This window comes from Atractosteus spatula, chromosome 6, assembly GCF_055471065.1.
Source record: "Atractosteus spatula isolate fAtrSpa1 chromosome 6, fAtrSpa1.hap1, whole genome shotgun sequence".
Lineage (NCBI taxonomy): Eukaryota > Metazoa > Chordata > Actinopteri > Semionotiformes > Lepisosteidae > Atractosteus > Atractosteus spatula.
In genome coordinates, this window is record NC_142711.1 from 54622832 (window position 1) to 54644028 (window position 21197).

General features: G+C 39.5%; 1 protein-coding gene across 3 annotated transcripts in view; it reads left to right on the forward strand.

The window, feature by feature from the left end:
• Nucleotides 1-21197, forward strand: part of retreg1 (reticulophagy regulator 1) — a 28906-nt gene that overhangs the window by 1875 nt on the left and 5834 nt on the right. Inside the window, exons 2-8 of one of the 3 annotated variants that reach the window (XM_088918343.1) lie at nucleotides 2586-2692; nucleotides 3007-3037; nucleotides 16050-16173; nucleotides 17155-17239; nucleotides 18428-18550; nucleotides 19908-19972; nucleotides 20814-20940. In XM_088918343.1, coding sequence (XP_088774469.1) covers nucleotides 2586-2692; nucleotides 3007-3037; nucleotides 16050-16173; nucleotides 17155-17239; nucleotides 18428-18550; nucleotides 19908-19972; nucleotides 20814-20940 — 662 coding nt within the window. The remainder of the gene's footprint in view (nucleotides 1-2585; nucleotides 2693-3006; nucleotides 3038-16049; nucleotides 16174-17154; nucleotides 17240-18427; nucleotides 18551-19907; nucleotides 19973-20813; nucleotides 20941-21197) is intronic. The other 2 variants (XM_088918344.1, XM_088918345.1) reach the window with 2 other exon arrangements.

Genomic DNA, 21197 nt, shown 5'->3' on the forward strand with positions numbered 1-21197 from the left:
TCAGCAAGAGGAGTCTTCTGTTCCCATATATAGAACTCTACCATTGAGAGGAGGACGTGTAACAGTACAAAAAAAGATATTATGATGAGATTTGAATAATACATGATAATGTCAGGGGAATATATTATAGACTGAAACAAATGACATGGCCTCTCTGATCACCACGAGGCAAGTCATGATCTTTAAACCCAGAGAGTCACGATAATAATCAATAGCTCTAATAAGTCAAGTAGCAGAACTCTGGTGCCCCTGAAACATTGTAAACAGTAATCTTCCAAAAAGTTTTTTTTACTCTTTGGTGCAGTTTAAAACAACAAAGTCTTTAAGTTCCTAACCCAGCAAGAGGTCTGTGTTTTCACAAGTTAATAATCTCTGTTTTTCACATCCAGACCTATGCACCGACAAATCTAAAGCATAACTCTTAAAGGACTAAAATAATAATAATAATACTGTTATTATCATTACCATTTACTAGTATTACAAAGAGTAACTGTCAAGTGGCAGTTACAGGCATGAAATGGCATGTTTATTTGTTTGTATTGTTACTGAGCAGTGTGCTGTCAGATAAGCTACTACAATGAAATTAACAGCAGACATCTCAGTATAATTTTGCTGTTTTAGAGCTAAAGCATTCTGATTTCTGAATCTTGAGGTAAACCAGCCATCTACTGTTTAAACCCAGGACTAAGATTTGGCTTTCATGAGCTCGTGGTAGAGATTTTGGAAGGGAGTCCCTTCCTTTTCTCTGACACACATAGAGAAGTACTGTGGCTGGAAAGGGGCTTTTACAGAACAATAAATACTGTTCATCACATTAAAACATGAGTTTTTGTGACTGAGCCATGATATACAGATCCTTGGAATTTCTGCTGTTCATTAGTAGCCCCAATGGGTTATGGTCTAACATATCCCATTGGGGCCACCAACAGATGAGGCAATTTTCCCATTTGCTTTCTAAAACAAGCCCTGCGGTGCTCTTCACAAAAGATGTCACCTTACACATGTACAATTGACTAGTAATGGCTTCCCTAATTTTTATGGACATCCCTTCTGGGTATGTCCAGTATGTATCCTGCCTTATGCCCAGTGCTTCCTGGGATAAGCTCTGGGCTACTGTGACCCTGAATTGGACAAGCAGCTATTGAAAGTGATGATGTGGTTACTCTTCTTGGTTCAGTGAACCTGCTTGAAAGCTAAAAGTATTAGAAGAAAAGGCAGACAGCTGTTAAAAAAAATTTTTAGGTGTATATGTATTATTTTGTGTTGGGGGGGTATTTACTTTTTATAATCTTCTTTACCAACATATAGGATGTTGCATAAGCTATTTTACAGTTGATAATGCAAAAGATTTACTTACTTACATATAAACCACTTTGGAACAAGGTTAGAAATGTTCTGGTTGTGCAGTTAATTACTTAATTAGACCCACTACATACATGAGAGTTCAGCTGGAACAAAAACTAGAAGACACCAGAACCCCCAGTAATTGGGTTTGACACCCCTGCTTTAAACTCTGCTGACCTTCTGTGACCCTTACTGTGAAAAGAGACATATGGCGTAGTCTCAGTCTCATTCAGCCTCCGTCAGGCTTTGAAATGAACGTCTGAAATGGTTTCAAGGCTGCAGGTTATTCCATGACAGTCCTGAATGAACACTTTAACAGAATAGGCCCTTGTGATGGACTGGCATCCCGCCCTAGGTGTGCCCTACCTTGTGCCTGTTGCTTGCCACGGTACGCTTGGGCTCCTCCACGACTCTGTATTGAACAAAGCGGTTAGAAAATGGATGGATGGACAATATAGAGCAGGGTCATTTTTAAAAGCTAGGGTGATAGAACTAGAACCAATCGTTGTGTGGTTGTCTGGTAATAAAAGATGGAGAAGTTTGCTTTGTGGCTTGCCATTAAGAGGGTCGGTTTTGTGTCGGGAGTTCATATTCAGGTGGAAGAGGTGTTAGTGGGGCCAGCAGGGGGTGCTCACCCTGCGGTCCATGTGGGTCCTAATGCCCCAGTATAGTGACGGGGACACTGTACTGTAAACAGGCGCCGTCCTTCGGATGAGACGTAAAACCGAGGTCCTGACTCTCTGTGGTCATTAAAAATCCCAGGGCGTTTCTCGAAAAGACTAGGGGTGTTACCCCGGCATCCTGGCCAAATTTCCCATCAGCCCTTACCAATCATGGCCTCCTAATAATCCCCATCTATGAATTGGCTACATTACTCTGCTCTCCTCCCCACTGATAGCTGGTGTGTGGGGAGCGTTCTGGCGCACTATGGCTGCCGTCGCATCATCCAGGTGGGGCTGCACACTGGTGGTGGTGGAGGGGAGCCCCCATTACCTGTAAAGCGCTTTGAGTGGAGTGTCCAGAAAAGCGCTATATAAGTGTAAGCAATTATTATTATTATTATATTCAGGTATTTTTTGGTTTCCTTCTCAGTATTCTACAAATATTAGAACTGAATGTCTGGGAGAGACTTCCAGCTTTTTGCGTTATACAGCCAAGCTTCATGTGACGGAGAGACAGTCTTCTGTTTCCACCCTTTTCTGGTTTAGGTTAGACTGTGTTTGTGATTCCCATTCTTTTAGGTTTGTGGCCCTCAGCTCCTGGAGAGTTTGCTATCTGCTTGCCTTATCTTTGGTTTGCCTTGTGACTGTGCAGATGGTGAAGGACTTAGTGCTGTCCAGAACAAGAGGTACAGTATGGCATAATCAATTTAATTAGGGCTGGCAATCTCTGCTTTTTAAAGACAGGGTTATAAACCATATGGACCCTGGATGTTTCTCTTGAGGCACAATAAAAAAGCTTGTGTTTTGCCATTTGTTTATGTAAAGGAATCCTTTTTTTCTTAAACGTCATAGGTATCAATGAAATTGAGAAATCTGGACATGGCATGCTGAAGTAGAAGTTATTTCTAGTGTTTTTGATATTCTCAAAATAATTATTATAAAATGTTTTTTTTTTGAATGAATTCTAAATGTCTTTATTGATTGTTATTATTTTTTCCAGGAGCCCAGCTGTGGCGCAGTCTCAGTGAGAGGTAAGCTGTCTTGTCTTTTGCTTTACTTCTTACTCCTACAGAAAGTAACTTGTGAAAGGCTTGTGTTGGTTTTAACGATAAAAGAAAAGGCAGATTTAACAATTGCGTATTAAATCTCTAAATAGGGGAAAAATACACTTTGTATGTGTTCTTTATTAACATTTCTTGAAGTTTGTACACTTTTGCTAAAATTCTATGCTACCCTGAATGTTTGAGTTACCAGTGGTCTGTGGTGATGGGACATTACTCACTGACAGTAGTAAACCATTTTTTTTGCATTTTTTTTGCATTTGTCCCAGTGATAATATCGATTCTATCACAACAAGATATAATCAGGACCTTCATGGAGGTGATGATCAGCACAGGGAGCTTCTGTCTTTTATTCTTCATTGCGATATTGGAGTGCCAGGTGGATGCTGAGACATTAGAACAGGCATCTACTGTATCCGTCCAAACCTCATTTAATGGGCTAGCAGTTATTGATGTACACAGACAGGTGGGACTTGCATTGCTTCAAACCCTCCAATAATAGGTGTTCTTGGGTCGGTTAAATATCAAACACCTCATCACTGAAGCCATAGCCATGCCATGCTTTTAAACCCATCTCATGGTACAGGGCTAATATTACTTTTTAGTGCTGTAACTCCATTAAAAAGTGCTCAAAAGTAACTTGATGGGCTGATTCATTGTGTGTAACAGTAATAGTTCAGTGAAAAAAAAAAAGATCGACCTTATGGGGATGTGCACTGAGATAAGAGGACTCCTGTAAATGTGGACAGCTGTTTCACTTCACCACAAGTCACAGAGGTCACTCCAGGATTCTGTCATTTTCTGGATGATTACGTTTATGTGGAGCAACTGCTTTATTTTCTTTTTGCTGTGTGAATGTGTCTTTGGAAAGTGACAACTTGAAAGGCTGTTTTAATTTACTGTTTGTATTGTTTATTAACCTGGAATCCTTTTTAAATGGAATCATTTTTGAGGGCGTGGAAACATGTTTCTGCTAAAATAAAGAACAAAACATTTCAAAACTCCACATGTAGACCCCACAATGTATTTATTTATTAATTACATTCATTTGTTTTTGTTTAGAAAATACAGCCAGTAAGGCAGAGTATCGGTGGGTCTTTACAGAACAGAGCAGCTGGAAATCTAAAGAGAATGATGCCGACTTGATGACACATTTTTACAGGGCTGTGATGGATGAACTAGCAGATTGTGATGTTTGGTGGTTGAGTCATGAAATAACCTTTTCATTCTGTTTTCACTTGAACAGTTCAGTTCAACACTTTCAGATAAAAGTCTTCTTCATGCACACATCACATCCGTGATCATACCATTTGAGCCTCAAAGTACTTGTTGTACTGCTGTACTGTATAAAGATTTGTATTAAAAAGCTCACATAGTAAGAAACTGAAGTAGACAAGGAATCGAGACAGGAGAAGCACAATCACACTGCTTGAAAAATCACATTCCAGCTCATTGCTAGAAGCCAACATTGCCTCTCTGAAATACAGAGATCTTTTAGACTTCAAAGCTGTTATGTAAATGTGAATGTACTGTGCAGATCAAATAGACGAGGGCAAACCCCCCATATTTACTGGGGGTTTTCAAAGCTTTTTTTATGTCCAGAACAGAAATGGCCCTACTTGTCCAGAAAGGAATATTAAAAGAATGAAGATGTCAATCAGATATCATACAAATAGAAGCAATATAGACTGACACTTTTTGTGTAAAAAAAAAAGTGAGTTTCATTTTGATACAGTGTAACTGGAGCAATTAATTCTTGGGAGCAAAATCTTTCAAAATGGTTCTGTTAATTGTTAAGGTATTGTTTTATATATTTTAAATATAAATTGTGTAGCTTTTCATTATTTTTAGTCATTCTTGCGCAATACTGTGACAAAAGAGATGGTAGTTTATTGCAATTGTTCCCGATTACTGCAAAATACTGTATGTCAGGTACTTAAAACATTCAAAGGAATAATGCCAATGTTTTCTGAGTATTACAGCAAAATGCTTCAGGGAATAGTAAAATCCATGGAATAATGGAAATAATGGAATAGCTGCAAATTTACCAGTGCTGGTCTCTAAAACTTTTAAGAATGTTTTTAAGTCCTTATTTTCTCAAATGAGTTTTTTAACATGATTGCCAAACCTAAATACTGTAGTGATGAAACGCAGTCTACTTTCTTTTCAGCATCATGAGTAGCTTTTAAAAAGGACGTGCACTGTTAAAAGAATATTGGAAATGAAGGATACAAAATTAAAGCTTCTGATAATGCAATAGCCCATGAAACCTACTGAAATAGACTCCCAGTCTTCATACTTACCACATCAGTGCTTTATATAACCAGTAGTTCCCTTTAACATTCCTCCCTCCACCCTACCAATCAGGACTTTCAGGAAGTGCAACGTTGGTTGGCAAGGTCTGTATTGCAAACAATCTCAGATCTACGTTTTTAACTTAATGCAGTCATCCGGTCGAGTCTAACACTGACACTCTAATCAAAGCCACTCTGTGTAAATAAGGTGTATTATCAGTTTATTTATAATATTCAGAACTCCTTTTCTGAAAGGCGTTTGAAAGCAGGTATTAGTTATGCTACAAGGCATTGAGTACCATCTTCTACCTCTTTATTCTTATTTTTCACATTCAATTCCATACATCATCCATCCAGATTCTGAAAGCTGATTATTCCTCGCCACACGGGCCACAGCCACAAAGAGCCTGTCAGGAAGCACACGGCTGTAGGGTGGGACTATAACCTGGATGCAGGGGACAGGGAAAAATCAGAGAGAGAAATAAACCTAGCCTGCTTGCATTTGGGACATGGGAGAAAACCAGAGCAAATCCACACAGACGTGGGGAGAACATGTAAACCCCACACGGAAGGAACCACAGAGTTGAACCCCGGACCTCAGAGCCATGAAGCATCAGCCTAAAGTTCATGCCACCTTGCCCCCACTCAAGCATTACCTGTATGTTTTTTTATACCAGAGTTGAACTTTGTTTTAGCAAATTGGCACAAAAAAAGGTGCATTGCCAAAACTGAAGTTTTCTCACTGTGATTCAGAGACTGTGATTCTTACACTCTGTAAAAAGACCTTTAAGCTGGAAAACCTAAGCCCATTAAATCCTGACTGAAAGGAAGGATAACCTGGAACAGGAATTCGGGAGAATCTCTTTTTGTTTTTGTTATGGCTGTTTAAGAATGTACATGCATTTCAATGCTGCCCTCTAGAGGCAGACACTGGTATTTCATCCTGCGTATTTGGAAAATGTTGTCTATATTTGGAATACCAGTCACTGTGGCTGGAAATGTATTCACTTATACACGTATGACGGATACATCTTTGTCTGATTTATTCTTGTTCTACTTAAAAGTATTCTAATTTAACAGCCAGGCAAACAAATCATGTTGCTCCCACAGAACAAAATGTGAAGCACTCCACACTTTTGTAAGATATTATACAACTATATATAAACTTTTATAAGAAAACAAGTTCTATATAATTTGTTATAAGATAATTCATTCAGATACATTTTTATGAGTGAAGGTATGGTAATTTATTAATTTACCTCATTTTTAAAAGGTAGCATTCTTTATTTAAGGTCTATTAAATTGGATTCCTGGATTAATGCAGTATTTTGTTAGGTTTTAGTTACTGTTGAAAATGGAAGTGAAATGGAACAAAACAATAAACAGGCCCTTTGAATTAATGGTGACATTCGAGATGGATTATTACCTGGTTGGATGAAATAGTTCTCGTCATACCTACTCCCATGAAAAAACAAACGTGGTGGCTTCTACTTCATTTTAGCTGGAAATATCCCATCTCCACAGTACCTCATAGATGCCTGTGCTAAGGCAAAATAGGGAATTGTGAATTGTAACAGTATATTTCTGGTTACACAGTTTAAAACCAGTGGCATAAGAATGTGTGCTAACATTACAAGGTGCTGCACTACATTCTGTCTTGTACTTTGTCCTTATGAGGGATACTTTGTTCTGCCGTGCAGTTTTTATATGGCCTCATTAATTTAGTGTAAGAACATTCACACTGAGAAAGAGGCCAAATGTAATCCAGCTCTTGGGCTTTTCTACGAGCTGCATACTCTGTGGCTATCCGTATGAAATAAAAAGAGCTTTTTAGCTTTTTTCTGCTTTTTGAGAAGCTTAGTGTTGGACATTGAACACTTTATGTTTTTATTTGTAGGAGTCTTTGCAACAGCTCTGTACAGTAGTTGCTTCGCTGCCAGAGTCCTGTGTGAAACACAGTTCAGCATGTAACACAAATGGGAGTTGTGCAATTTAGCTGTTGTGATGGCCAGGAGATATGTTTCCACACGTTTCTCCATTCTGGAAGCCTTTTACCAAGTAATATCCTGGTCTTGACTTCAATCTTGCTCAATAAGAGAACTTGTTTCCCGACAGCCAGAACTCTTTTGAGCATGCTGAAAAATACAAACAGGGGAAGGTTCTGAGGAGCCTTGAGATAGCATTACATTCATGGCCTTAGTCCAATGTGAACCAGGGATTTGGAAACATAAACCTAACTGAAGAAGACAAAGGTATCAAGTAGAGCACTCTCTTGTTTCATTTTAGCAGTTGCGAGTTTTATGATTGTTTATAGGAACTAGTAATAATTCTGAATCCATTACCGTAAGGAGAGCAAGCCCAGAGGTGATATTTTTAGTTAGAGCTATTGATATAACAGAGTTTAGGTAGTTAATGAATTGTTAGATTTTGTTGTTATGTTACTATTACTGCTGATATTTAAACTGTGAAAGCAATATGTAAGGATCAAAAATTTGTTTTATGAGACTGTAAATTTAACTGTCATTTTTTTTCCATCTCTGCTGATATGATGAAGTATATAGTATTCCTGAATGGGTAGGCTAGCCATAATACTTAGGATTAAACCCCTTCAAGTTTCTGATGGTAGCCTGCCTTATCCAGTGACGAGGGGCCTACCATGACGATGGTCAGACAGCTCTGGGATTTGGAATCATGTCTCTCACCACACGATGTTTGTTTGTGTTTGTTGTGGGAAGAAGCAGGCTCTGTTATGAAATGTCTTGTGAAACACGGCACAACCACTCCCAGAGCCTGTCCATTGACTGCCTGTCTGCTGCCAGTGCGTCATGAGCTCTTTCAGGGCAATGACACAGCTCTTTACTGGAGAGTTTTCTTCAGCAGCACTTTGGGTGACAGAGACAGGGACAAACTGGGGGTGTGTCTCAGTACAAGGCCACGGATTGGACAGTGGGTGTGTCTGTTGAAGACACTGGAGCCCTGTGTCCACAGAATGGGAAGAGTGACTAATAATAACTCTTATCTTAGGATATGTAAATAATAAAAAAACAGATACCTCCTTGTTTTGAGCCAGTATGTAAGATGTGTACCTTAACTTGCAATGTGAATTTATGCATGAAATTTAAAACATAGAAGTTATAAGGTGTTTACAGGAATAGAAATAAAGGTTTTCAGTTGCATCACTAAAATTACTCTGATGCAAAATCTGAAATGAACAGCAACATTAAATTTGTTTGGATAGCCATTTTTCTTAAATACTATTAATAATAACACCTTTTATTTATTCATTTAGCATAGTGATACTGTATGATCTTCTACTTTCTGCCAAAATGTTTTTTTTCCCCCCAGGATTTCATGGATTTTCTAATAGGACATGCAGCATTCCTCACGAGGAGATTCATCCTGTGTCGTGGTTTTAAGCTTGTTTCAGGGTAGTAATATCCTCATGTTCTCATATAATCTATCTCGCTAGAGAAGGTTTGTCCACATTGCACATGAGATAGAAAAAAGGGAATGTGTGAAGTGAAGAATATTAAAGTCTATGACCACAGTGAGGGAGAAAAAAGGGCCTGGGTGTATTTTCCCCCAGATTAGGAAGACAGAGCATGATCCATTCATCCACTTTCTCACTACATTCTCCAAGCCAGAGGGAGAGCCAGAGCCTAACCCAGGAAGCAACAGGCACGAGGCAGGGTACACTCTGGACAGGACGCCAGTCAATTGTAAGGCACACACACTCACACCAGCGCCAAGTTTCCCAGAAGCCAATAAATCTACCAGTATGTTTTTGGACCCTGGGAGGAAACCGGAGTAGCCGGAGGAAACCCACACAAACCTGGGGAGAGCATACAAACTCCACACGGATAGTAACCCAGAGCCCCAGTGCTTCAAGGCAGCAAAGTTAACCACTGCATCGCTGTGCCACCCCAGAGGGAAGCACTATTAATATTTAATACACCTTTGAGATTTGTATAAGCAAAGTTAAATTTATACATTCTACAGATGTATTTTTGACTTTTTTTAATTACTGAGCAATGAGAGAGGGAAATAGTTTTCCCAGTTTCTACGATTCATTTCTACAAATTCCTTTTGTTAAAATGAAGAAAATAAAAACAAGCCTTTAAACGACACACAGCTTTGTTTTTGGTTACAGAAATGCTGAAGTCTAGCTCTGATGAGTTAATATTTAACACTCCAGGTCATTGTGTATTTATTAGTATGTTCTTTAGGATTCTAATTTTAGTTGTGTTCTCTCTTGCTTATCATACTGTTTAAGACGTACGTGGAGGGAAAGTGAAATATTTTGGTTTGTACTTCAGCTTCATGTATCAGTACATGGCTTAACAACCTTCGATTTCTGTCTGTTTAAAAACACTTGCTGTTCAGATAAAAAAAAAAACTTGTTCTGCCTTTTTACCCTCCAAGAAAGCATGAGTGTGTATTGTATCATCAATATCAGACAACCACTGAAAGAAACACTTTAGTGTGGAAAGAACTGTTTCTTATCCTGTCAGCCTCATCAGCGCATTTGGAATGCTGTGTGACCAATTTATTTATAGACCAAGTCAAACGTAATAGCCGTGCTTGAGGTTCATTGAAGATAAACACAAGCTCTAGCTCACTGTACAACACAGAATTTCTAATAGGAAGGATCAAACATATCTACAGTGTGCCTGGTATACGTTTTGAAAGGAAATTTGCTATTACAGCCTAAGCCCTGAGCTGAATTTCAAGATCTTTTAAGCCAGTGAGATGCCTCAAGAAGACAGAGGAGTGGAACTAAGGTAATGCATTTTTCAGCACACCTGAGTAGTTTTTCTTATTGATGAAAGAGAGTGTCTGTGCTGAGACCTAGCCTTCTGCATAATAATTTACCTGATTGGAATATCATGTTAGATAGAAACCATATAGGGGTAATATATGAATATACTGTAGACATGCTGTATGTCAATTTCATATATGAACATAGAATTGGACATATTAGTCTGATTTTGCAGATTGTTTTTTTTAGTTGACATAGACAAAACGTATCCTTGTAAACTAGGCAAAGTAAAACAGTGCTTCAGCTGTCACATACGTTCAGTTAAGACCAGTACAAGGCTACTTGTTTATAGTTTCTATATAGTGAGTACTTTACTTGTCAAACAACACAGGGTTTTTTAATAGGTCGTTTCAGGTGTAAACTTTGTTGAAGTGAAGGAATGAAGTGTGTTTGGTTGGGCTTGTCATGGTGACAGAGAGGTTCTTCAGAATGAATGTGTGTTCCCTGTATCCCATTGTACCCTGCATGACAGTTTACCAATTTCTTGAATACAATGTCTTGAGATTTAGAACCTGTATTATGGCAATTGTGTCACGAAAGTAGCAGCTTTACTCTTGAGTAAAATGTAGTGCCCTAAATGCTCTTGAAAATGTATTATTTAGTTAAATTTATCTAAAGCAACTTACATTTTATACAGCTGCGAACAGAGTGAAGTATTTTGTACATGGGTTGAACAGCTTCCCCAATTTTGTCAATAGCAGGGCACAACCCGGGATCTGAACCCATAATCTTCCAGTTGTGATTACAAAGTCCATTACTCTACATTGCTGCCCCATTCATATTATACCATTCTGACATTTAATTGTATAATTGGTAATGCACTGTGGTGGTGGTTGAGTGCCGTCGAGTCGGTATCGACTCATAGTGACCCTATGGACAGTTCCACCGTCACTATCCATAGAGTTTTCATGGGAGGATACGGAAGTAGATTGCCAGGTCTTTGTTCCACGCAGATAGTGCAAGTGTTGTTGCTGTTGTCACAGATATGTGACCCTCCACTGCCAACACCACCCCATACTGCTGCTGCCCAGTATGGGTTATTGGAGAACCTTGCACCTGACATGGGACACAAACCCACTAGCCTGAGATTATGAGTCTCATGCTCTACCAACTGAGCTAGTCGGGGCAACAGTAACGCACTGTATATTGTACTAATCCGTCTGGTCTGTGTGGAATCCTGGGTAATTTTTAAAATGTTGTGATTTTGTGAATCTATCTAGGTTGTATTTTGTTTGCTTCTGTTGTCTTTTGTGTGCTTGTGTTACAGAGTAATGGAAACTGTACTTGTCAGTACGTGTCCTCTCACATTATCACTGTCTTCTTGGCATGGGTAGTTTAAATACTGGGCAGACAACAGAAGTGTCATGTGTTCGGCTGTCACAGGATCCTCAGAGAACTGTTTCTCCAGCTTCCTCCATCACAGAAAACCGATTAACGTCCAGCCATACTCATAACATGAACACGTTTTTCTTCTTTTAACACACGACTGATGCACTGAAGATGTGAGCCCATTCTTGACATAGTTTTGTGTTATATTTGAACTTGGGCAGTGTGGCTTCTTCACAGGTCAAATGTGTTGTACTATTCCTCCAAGGAATAATTAGTAGATTTGGACTGCAGGTGGTCCACTCTTGGGAAGGCCTTTTTTTCTGATATGAAAGATGGCTCATTGCAATGTAAGAAGGGAGAAAACGCCTTTGAATTGTTTGCCTTCTGAGTAATTGAACCTTTGGTTAAAACTGTCAGTGTCTTTGCTCCTCAATGTGGGGAAAAGATGTTGGAGATCATACCATTGTGAGGTGATCTGAAATAATCTATGATTATTTGCACTTAGCCTCAACAGTAGACATATTTTGTTAAACAAAGATATTCCATTAGAAAATATACTGTATTTATTTTTGCATTTTCAGTCTTCACTGAAGATGAACATCAACCATATGTTTTTTTTTATTTTTGCAGCAATTTAGAGTTTTCTACACTTCTAAGTGAACGTCTGGTGTTAAAACGTTGCTATTTAGCAATGACCGATGGGCTTAAGAGACGTTTCTAAATGTAGATTATTTACAGATGATAAAATCAGTTAGGGCCATTGCTATAGAGCCTTATCTTTCCATAGACACACCACTTATGTGTTTGCTGTGAGTCTGCAGGCATTCTTAAGACACATTTCAAGCCCCCCATAGTTAGGATGTTGACAGCCGAGTTCAACACAACTCTGAAGAGCCACCACTGTGCTCAGTACTCTTACAGAGTGTCTGTTAGTGTGCATGGACAGGACGTCTGGATCTCCCATCCAGAAGAAACCTAGGGGGCCCCCAGAGATACCATGTTTTCAGTATTTTACAAGCAGGACTCGGCTCCATCTCAGTGACGCTCAGTTTCTCTAAAGTGTGATCATACAGGATGAAGTTGCCTATTTAAACTTCCTTTTTTTGTCACAATTCATGATCTTCAAATAGTTTGTGTGAAAAGTTTTTTTTTACCATTGAGGTGAATGTCATGCAAACAGTTGATCACAGGACTGGCTAAATAGCTTAAGCAAAATGTGAAATTCTCTTTGACTGATTCTACATTAAACTAGAAAACCACAAGGGGACCTGATGCAAGTATTCAAGATCCTGAAAGGTATTGACAAACCTTACCCAGTGGACTTTTTGAGCATGAACAATGAAGCACACAGCAGAGGACACAAACGGACACTACATGAACATGCATTAAAAATCGAGAACAGGAGGCACGTCTTTACCCAGAGAGTTGTGGGAGTATGGATCAAGCAACCCAGTTATGTGTTTGAATCTGATTCTTTGGCCTTCTTCAAAAATGGCTGGATGAAATACTTGGATCAATAAGCTTCTATGAACCAAACAGTCCAGACAGGCTCAGTGGTCTCTCTTTGTTTGTAATCTCTCTAATGCTATTATGCAAAAATAAAGTATTTGATATTTTGGAGCTTTCTTCCATTTGTTTCATGCGTTTTGCTGATTCATTCATCAACATATTTTTTTAAACCGACTTTTGTTTGTTTACGCTCCTGATGAGAATAGGACAGCTTCACACGCTCCCACAGTGAAACTTCTCTCTAGGAAATCTAGAGTCTCGCATTATCCCCCACACGTAGACGTGTTCCCTGGCCTCTCTCACGTGAGCAAGTGTTTGGAAAGTGATGACAGACCGCAGGCTGACCTTTCTGAGAATCTCGGGTGGTCAGGAGGGACAGGAGTCGGCATCAGGAGACGCGATCTCTGGCTGTGCTGCACAGAGCAGGCTGTCACGAGTCGTGTCTGAAGAAAGAGTTGGAGAGCGCCCAGCCAGTCCCTGGTTTGTGGCTGAGATTAGATTAAGCACCTGGTGTTCAACAGCTGCAGGGGTGATGATTTGTTCAAGGCCAGGGGCTGTAATAGCTTCCTTCATTTCGTCTCAGTGTATCGCCAAGCAGCGTGCTGGAAGACATTCCAATAGAACATTCCAGGAGTCTCTCTGCTTGCGACACCATACTGTCCATCACCAAGCTTTGGGAAAGGGGAGATGATATGCCTTTGAAGGCCAATTAGGTATTTTGTTTTCTTTGTTATTTAATTTGCAACTGGTTGGTATTTTAAAATAGCCCATTTAATTGGTTCAAGACTACATACTACAAGCTCACAAACTTCCAAGTTCAGAACTGAACATCTTAACTTGGTATGTTAACAAAAGTCATCATATTCTTGGTGTTAAGCTACTTTTTGGATTTTGAAGTACAGTAGGCTGTACCACTTTTTATCTCCTTCGTGATTTGATAATAGCTTGAGACTTTTGAGACTCTGAAACTCTGGAGGTCTAGTAAGTGAGTTAGTTATCTCTCGGTAACCTGAGGAAGAAATAACTTTTATCACCAATAAACAGCTGCCCATTATAAGGATCCTTTTTCATGTATTCGTAACTAATGCGCTGGAGGTTAGAGTTACTTCTGTGTGCTGTTAATTAATACCTTCTGAACCAGCAAAATTCAAATTAACACAAGATCAGCATGAAGTGTTAAGTGGAGTGAATTTTGACGTGTAGGGTTGCTGTCCTAACTCTCTGATTGCAAATTATTTTGTTCCATTTTGGTGACAGATGCTCTGCAAAACATGCATTGATTTAGTAATTGCAGTTCATTTTCTTTCACTAGGTTTCATTGTGTCATGGCTTTCTGTTTTGCTCAATTCCAAACAGAAGTACCTTTCTGTGTGGGGTTTGCATGTTTTCCTCATGTTTATATGAGTTTTCTCTAAGAACTGGACTTAAGGAATGATGGGGCTCTTATTAATCAGCTTTATGAATAGCTGGGATAAGGTTCAGATAAAGAAGGACATAATTGATATCCTGCTAATGAATTTCCAGTTTTTACCCATCCTCATCACTGTAGCCCACACTGGTGCAAAACAGTCCAAGATCACATATACATGTTCACCCAATGTGTATTGTGGATTTTTTGATTCTTGGACAATTGGATTCTGGAATGCAGCTCAGAGAGTGTGCTGCCAATTGGAGGATGACAATACCTCCAGAATACCGCTGTGACAGGGCACAATATTGCTTAGAAAGTAATTCACCAGATGGGCCGATTTCCCAGATGACAGCTGATCTCTGCAGTTCTCTGATATTTTTTCCTGCCACAGTTGGCAGATGGCACCATTTGGGTTTCAGTCTGTGACATCCAAATCGTGGGGCTCATAGTGGTGCTTTTGACAAAGGAAGCACTATGATGCATTTTCCCTATACATTCACCCTGTACACCCTATTCATTTTCCCTCTACATCCACCCTGTACAGCATTTCTCTTCCCTATACAGCGTCTCATTTAATAATTGTTATCTAGGATTTTGATCTTTCAATGCAGTAGTTTTTTTCTTGTTTTATTTTGAAAAATAAAATATCTTGATTTTATAAAGCAGTTAACCCAAGTAGGTTTATTTTGGAAAGGAATGATTGAATTTAGATGTGGCACAGTAGTTGACATTACTTCCTCTCCATGCTGGGGCCCTGGATTCAATTCTGGGCCTGGGATGCTGCATACAAGGAACTCCTGTTTCCTCCCACAGTCCAAAGACATACTGGTAGGCTCAATTGTTTCTGCGAAAGTTGCCGCTGGAGTGAGAGTGAAGGTGTCTGCGTCTGTGTGTGTCCTGCGGTGGACTGGTGTCCCATCTGGGGTGTGACCTGCCTTGTGTTGTTGCTGTTGCCTGCCCTGCGACGCCAAATTGAATGAACCTGGATAGACGGATTATTGGATTGAAGTGTTAATTAGGTTTAAACTGATTTGTTAAAAAAAAAGAGTGTGAGCTATGTGTTGGCGAATGGCAGCAAGTCACTCCTGACTGATAGGTTGGTGACCTTGGCCTCAAGAATGATTTTTGGTAACCTCTTGAGCTCAGCTCACTACACTCAGTTCACAATATATTCATTTAAAAAGTAATAATCAATATGAAATTATTGTTACTGCTACATTGTGGCCCCCTGTGTTGATAACTGACCCCCTGTTAATGAGCAACACACGGTCAGTCACAGGTCTATGAAAAAAACCTAGAAGATGCTTATCAGGCAGAAGAGAAAACTAGTGAAGCCCTCTGAGCTCTGCTGTTGAAGTGCACTGCTCTATTTACATGCGTCCTCACATTCTGCCCAGTCACCTCTCCACGCCAGCCGTGGTTGCTGGTATGGCGAGATAGAAAGCTGAAGAGTAATTTAATCGGAAACAAGTGTGGGGAAATATCCAGTAGTGGCGTCTCTTGGAGATGGCGTGACGCACATATGAGGTTACAGAAGAAGGTGTGAAGAGTCTCCTTAAAGTGGAAGGCCGTGCCCTGTGTTTCTTTCTTTCATTGGTCTGTTTCTCTGTATGTCTCCAGCTGGGAAGTAATCGACCCCAAGCAGGAGAGCAGGCCTGAAGCAGGCCAGCTCACCGAGTGCTGGATGAGCTACAGCTTGTTCCTGCAAGAAATGTCATCCTTCAAACAGCAGAATCCTGGCAAGGTAAGACCGCTCAACTCCCTGTCTGTAAGTGTGAAATGACAGAGTGTTCAGGAAAAAAAATGGCTGTGCTCAGTGCTGGCTAACTCATGTAACAATTGTACTTAACAAAGAGGAATTTAATGTTCACTAGTGTTAAAGTGTTAAAGGCTTTAATTCTGACAGATTGACTCATACAGGTTTCACTGAAATGTGATGCTTACTTATTGAAATGTAGTTTTAGAACATAAGTATTGATGAAAGCTATCTAGAATGACGGACAGCAGTATAGACCAAGAACCAGCTTTGAATTGCCTTTGTAATATGTACTGTGATGTACAGGAAGGTGCATAATATAATACACAGTGCTTATTCAGGGTCTAAACGTTAACACGAACTCCGTTAGAATGCTGCTCGTTATCTGAATGGTAGTTAAGTTCATAGTGTTACTCAACGATGGTTTTAACTTTAAACCTGCTGTTGTAATTGAACACTTAAGCGTACAGTAGCTGTGTCAGGCCTGTTGGAAATTGTGCTTTTTTCCCTCCATAGTTAATTTTATGGCTACTTTTAGCTTTGGACATAACCTGCGATGACAAATAAGTGATATCGATTTCAGTCTGGTGAATCTCACCCTGTTAATAAATTATGCCAGTCTTCAGTCAGATATGCAATTATGATTTGCTTTTCTAGAGTTTGTACTGTAATTGCTGTTCTCCTACTGTATATGGAAATAAGCAATCTCAGGACCTGAGTTACCCTTCTTTCACGCTGTGGCAACCTGACGGCTTCGGCTCTAGCCTCAATTAGCTTTTCAGCTGAAAAGTCAGGAAGTAAGGAATTTGAAGTCCCAGCTTTATTTTTGAATAAAGGTTAAAGGTTATGACTAAAGCTGCAGATCACAGAGACAAACATAAAGCAGCGTTTCAAGGGAGACGTTGCACTAAAAAGCAAATACAATATAATATGGCAGACATTGTTTACCACAGCCCTTTTCTATTTCAGTTTTGCCTTCTCATCTGTGGTTTGTGCACATTTTTGGCTGTCCTTGGACGTTACATTCCAGGAGTTGTCATCTCCTATTTTATAGGTAAGTACGTTTACATCTTTTCAGCCCAAGACAAGCCCATATGTCGAGTACAAATTGTGCCAAAAAATGAGCCATGGAATCAATCAACAATTTTGTTTTTGTCCTTTTGCTGTGTTATGTTATGGGATTTTAATGGACCAGACTTCCTCAATCCTTTCTCCCCTTCAAGTGTCAAGGAAAGTGCACATCGCTATAAAGGTAGAAATCCCAGTGAAGGGGAGCTGCAGGGAGTCTTGGATCTGAGTCTGTAAAAAAGTAGGAGGGGAGAATTAATTTCTCAGCGAGCTTGCTTCCTGCTTGGGTGACCTCAGAGCAACGTTAAACTGAAGAGATCCACTTGCATATTTAAGGTCATGAACATTCCCTGCAGGCTTTGAGGAGAGGTGGGAATGAATTGATAAAATAGTGGCACAATTTAAAACCTTTATAGTTACATACACTCGTTATTTAAAATAGTTTCAGGTCTTTTATGGATCCCTAATTTAAGATAAAACAGGGCGTGACGGTTTATTTTTTACTCTGATCGACTGTTAGTTGGAAACTAACAGATAAAAAATAATTATATCGTTAAATATTTTACAGATAAAAAGGTGTATGATTTGTAATAACTCAAAATGGGACAGGACTGGAAATGCTTCCATACAGAGCAATATATTTTTAATTGTAAATTGGGACTCGTGACGCCATTACTGAGTAGTTAATCTGGGGAGTGTAAGCAGTTAACTCTGGGCTATTGGATCTTTTTCTGAGTCATCCACAGAATAAGCCTTCCAAGAGCCCAGGTAATTTTTTGCTAAAAGCGTCTCGCATACCATTGTTTTTGTCGAATGAGTTGGAAGACGGCAGAAGGCCAGACCTCACAAATCAAGATTAATAGTTAACAGCTTTGCCAGGTGAATACTGGCTCTTGGGCATTCATTTTCTATTCCTGATACTGCCCAAATGCAGCTGTTGCAGGAGATTACCTGACTATAAATGGAAACGGCCGCGGTATTATATGATATGGCCTTCATGATTTAAAACTGTTGTTTTTAAAAGACTGGCACAACATTAAGTTCATTCCAAACCCACCGTTTTTCGTACTTCCTGTCCCTTCTCGTTGGCCCCTGAATTTGGCAGATTTTTGACATTTCTGTGTGAATTCAGTGTCTCTTGGTCAGTTGATTTTATTTTTGGTCTCCTACCCAGTGTTGTGTGTGTTCCTATGGCCTCTTCTGTCGTCTCATGAGTTTGGCCAGTGGATTGAACCAGTTCTGGAGAAGCTGGATTTTGGACTTGGAGGTTTTCTTCAGAAGATGAAAGAGAACCGTGGTGAGGATTTGCTTTGCTGCGTTATTCCTGTTTCCCAGAGGTCTGATTTCTGCGACTCTATCTGTATACTGATTATTTTTTATGGAAAACAAATGGAAAACACTATAGTTGCCCAGACCTACAGTATAAAGATCTTTTAGATTAAATTTCTGAGAAATGTTACATAACATTATTCACCTTCCAGCTACCGCAATAATGGTAAAATTCCGCGTTGCCGAGAACTTTTGCCTTTCACATTTCACCAAATTACCAGAACCGCAGTCTACATAAACAGCTGCAGCTCGGGAGAGGATATTTTATTTTTAAGACAAACGAATCCAAAGTATTTGGGATATCATAAGCCAGTAATTTCAAAAGACTCAAGGCTTAATTAGTCATTGGGCTTTTCTTTCTTCTCAAGTTCTTAAAAGTGTAGGCATTAACAAGAATTAGATAATCTGTGGGACTCACCCAAAGAAGGCTCCACAGCCGAAACATTGTGTTTTTTTTCTTCTCTTTTCATCATGGAATAAACCTATTACTTGTTCCTTTGCAGCCTACGCATGCTGACGCAGCTCCCCACCTGATTTATAGTAGTCAGTTGTATACAAGACAATGGCACGAGCCAATTTCTCGGTACTCAACACAAAGGACAGTGACTGGAAGTGGGCTCATGTCATGTAAATGTTTAAATGGGGTATGCAACTGTGCTAGCTTTCACAAAGGCTTAAAAAAATCAGAATTCCTATCCAAAGTACTAAATGTACTCTCATATTCATCTATAATCACAATTAAAATGATACTTTTAGGAAGCTGAAGTGAATTTTTGCTGCATACAGAATTTGATTTCAGTCATCCAATGCAGAAGTCTAGAAACAAACATCTGACAGTTTTAGTTGTCAGACATGGCAGCAGATAGTCTGTCTATTCTTATTAGATCAATAAGGTGGGGTGTCTTTATGGTATGGGCAATTTAGAGCAGCCATTGAACTTTTCAACACGTCTTGATAAGATGGAAGGAAGCCCCAGTTTGGGGAAAACTGCGGAGAACACAGGGAGAATATGAAAACTCAATACAGACAGGCTCTCCACCCCAAAATCAAACCACTCTACCACTGGGAGGTAAGGATTCTTAACTGCTGAGCCAACATGCCACCCAGGATAGCCAGAAATACACCCAAAGCAAAGACATAGAGATTACATAAGAGAGAACTGTATCTAAAATATAACTGCAGTAAATGTTAACATACAACGTTCTCTAATGAGATCTCCAACCACTGGGCTGTACGGCAGAAACTGCGTACTGGCAGGCTGTGACTGTACCTGGATGTTGTGAGAATGCACGACAACTTAACTTGGTGTGTAATATGTATTTCAGAAAAAAGAAATGCCAAGCGTGGAGAAGAAAACAGTGAAGCCGAGCTATCTGCACTATTCCCAAAGGTTTGTTCTGTTGTTTTTGCTTTAGAGTTGTGTACCTGTTTACATAGCCCAAAATAGGTAGAATTTTTTCACCTTTTTTTCACCCTCCTGTTCAATGTGTTAATTTAGTTTGATAGACTTATCCAAACGCCTGTATAAAAAGGACATGTTTACGCCAGGAGGGTACTTTGTTTTTTGTTGCAATTTGTTTGTATTGATGCTGTTAGATATATAAGATGTGTGGCCCACTGGGTTCAGCTTTCATTGACCTTGTGCATTCTGTGAGCTGGTGTTTTGTAGGATCGTAGACATGTAAAACACTTTTATAGAAGTATTGGAAATGCGGAGATGGAAATGGCCAAGGCATACAAAGTACTATCGTAGAAGAGCTGTCAATGTATCCAGTAGTGGCATATTAGATGACAAGAGTTAATCAGATCATAGATTTAATTCTTCATGGTTTCACCTGTGAGTCTTTTTAACTATCTGGTAACAATATTGAATATAAGTACCTAGTATGCACATTTAGCTAATGTATTTTTAAATAATCTTTAAATAGAAAACCTTGAATTCTAATGTTGGCACTATTTCCTCCCTTTATAATGCTGTTATCTTCAATTGTTCGCCAAGTGGAAATACCTGAATGAAAAAGAAGGACTCCAGTTGTTTTGTGGGGGGGTTTACCTGATCTGTTCTTTTACCAATTACAATTAGATTATTCGAGACAGTGTTACATCTAACACAGTCTATGTAAGTCTGCAGTTCGAATTGACTGTGTTATTAGTGTTCTGCATTCCCAACAGAAGAGCAACTTTTGTTTTGCTTCTGGTTTTTGTCGGAACTCATTTTCCTTTCTTCTTAGCTGGATTCTTCAACCATGTGCAAGGAGCTCTCCATATCCGATACGGAGGCCTCCGAGGTGTCCTGGACCGACAATGGAACGTTCAACCTCTCGGAGGGGCACACTCCACAAACCGAGACCTCGGATGGTAGGCTACGTCACACACACCTTCTTGCTCACCCTTTTCCACACTGAATCAGAAGTGTGTTCTTTACGTGCTTCTCTAAAAGCCCGTTCTAAATCAGTGAAGTATTGAAAATGTAAGAAAGATGAGCTCATATTCAAATTTATTGACAATTATTATTTTAAAGAGTGGATTTTCACTCTGGAATCACTAGGTTTTGATGGTAAGTGCATGAAAGCTTGCATAGCCGAGGGCTATCCAGTTAGCCTTCAGTTCGTAGG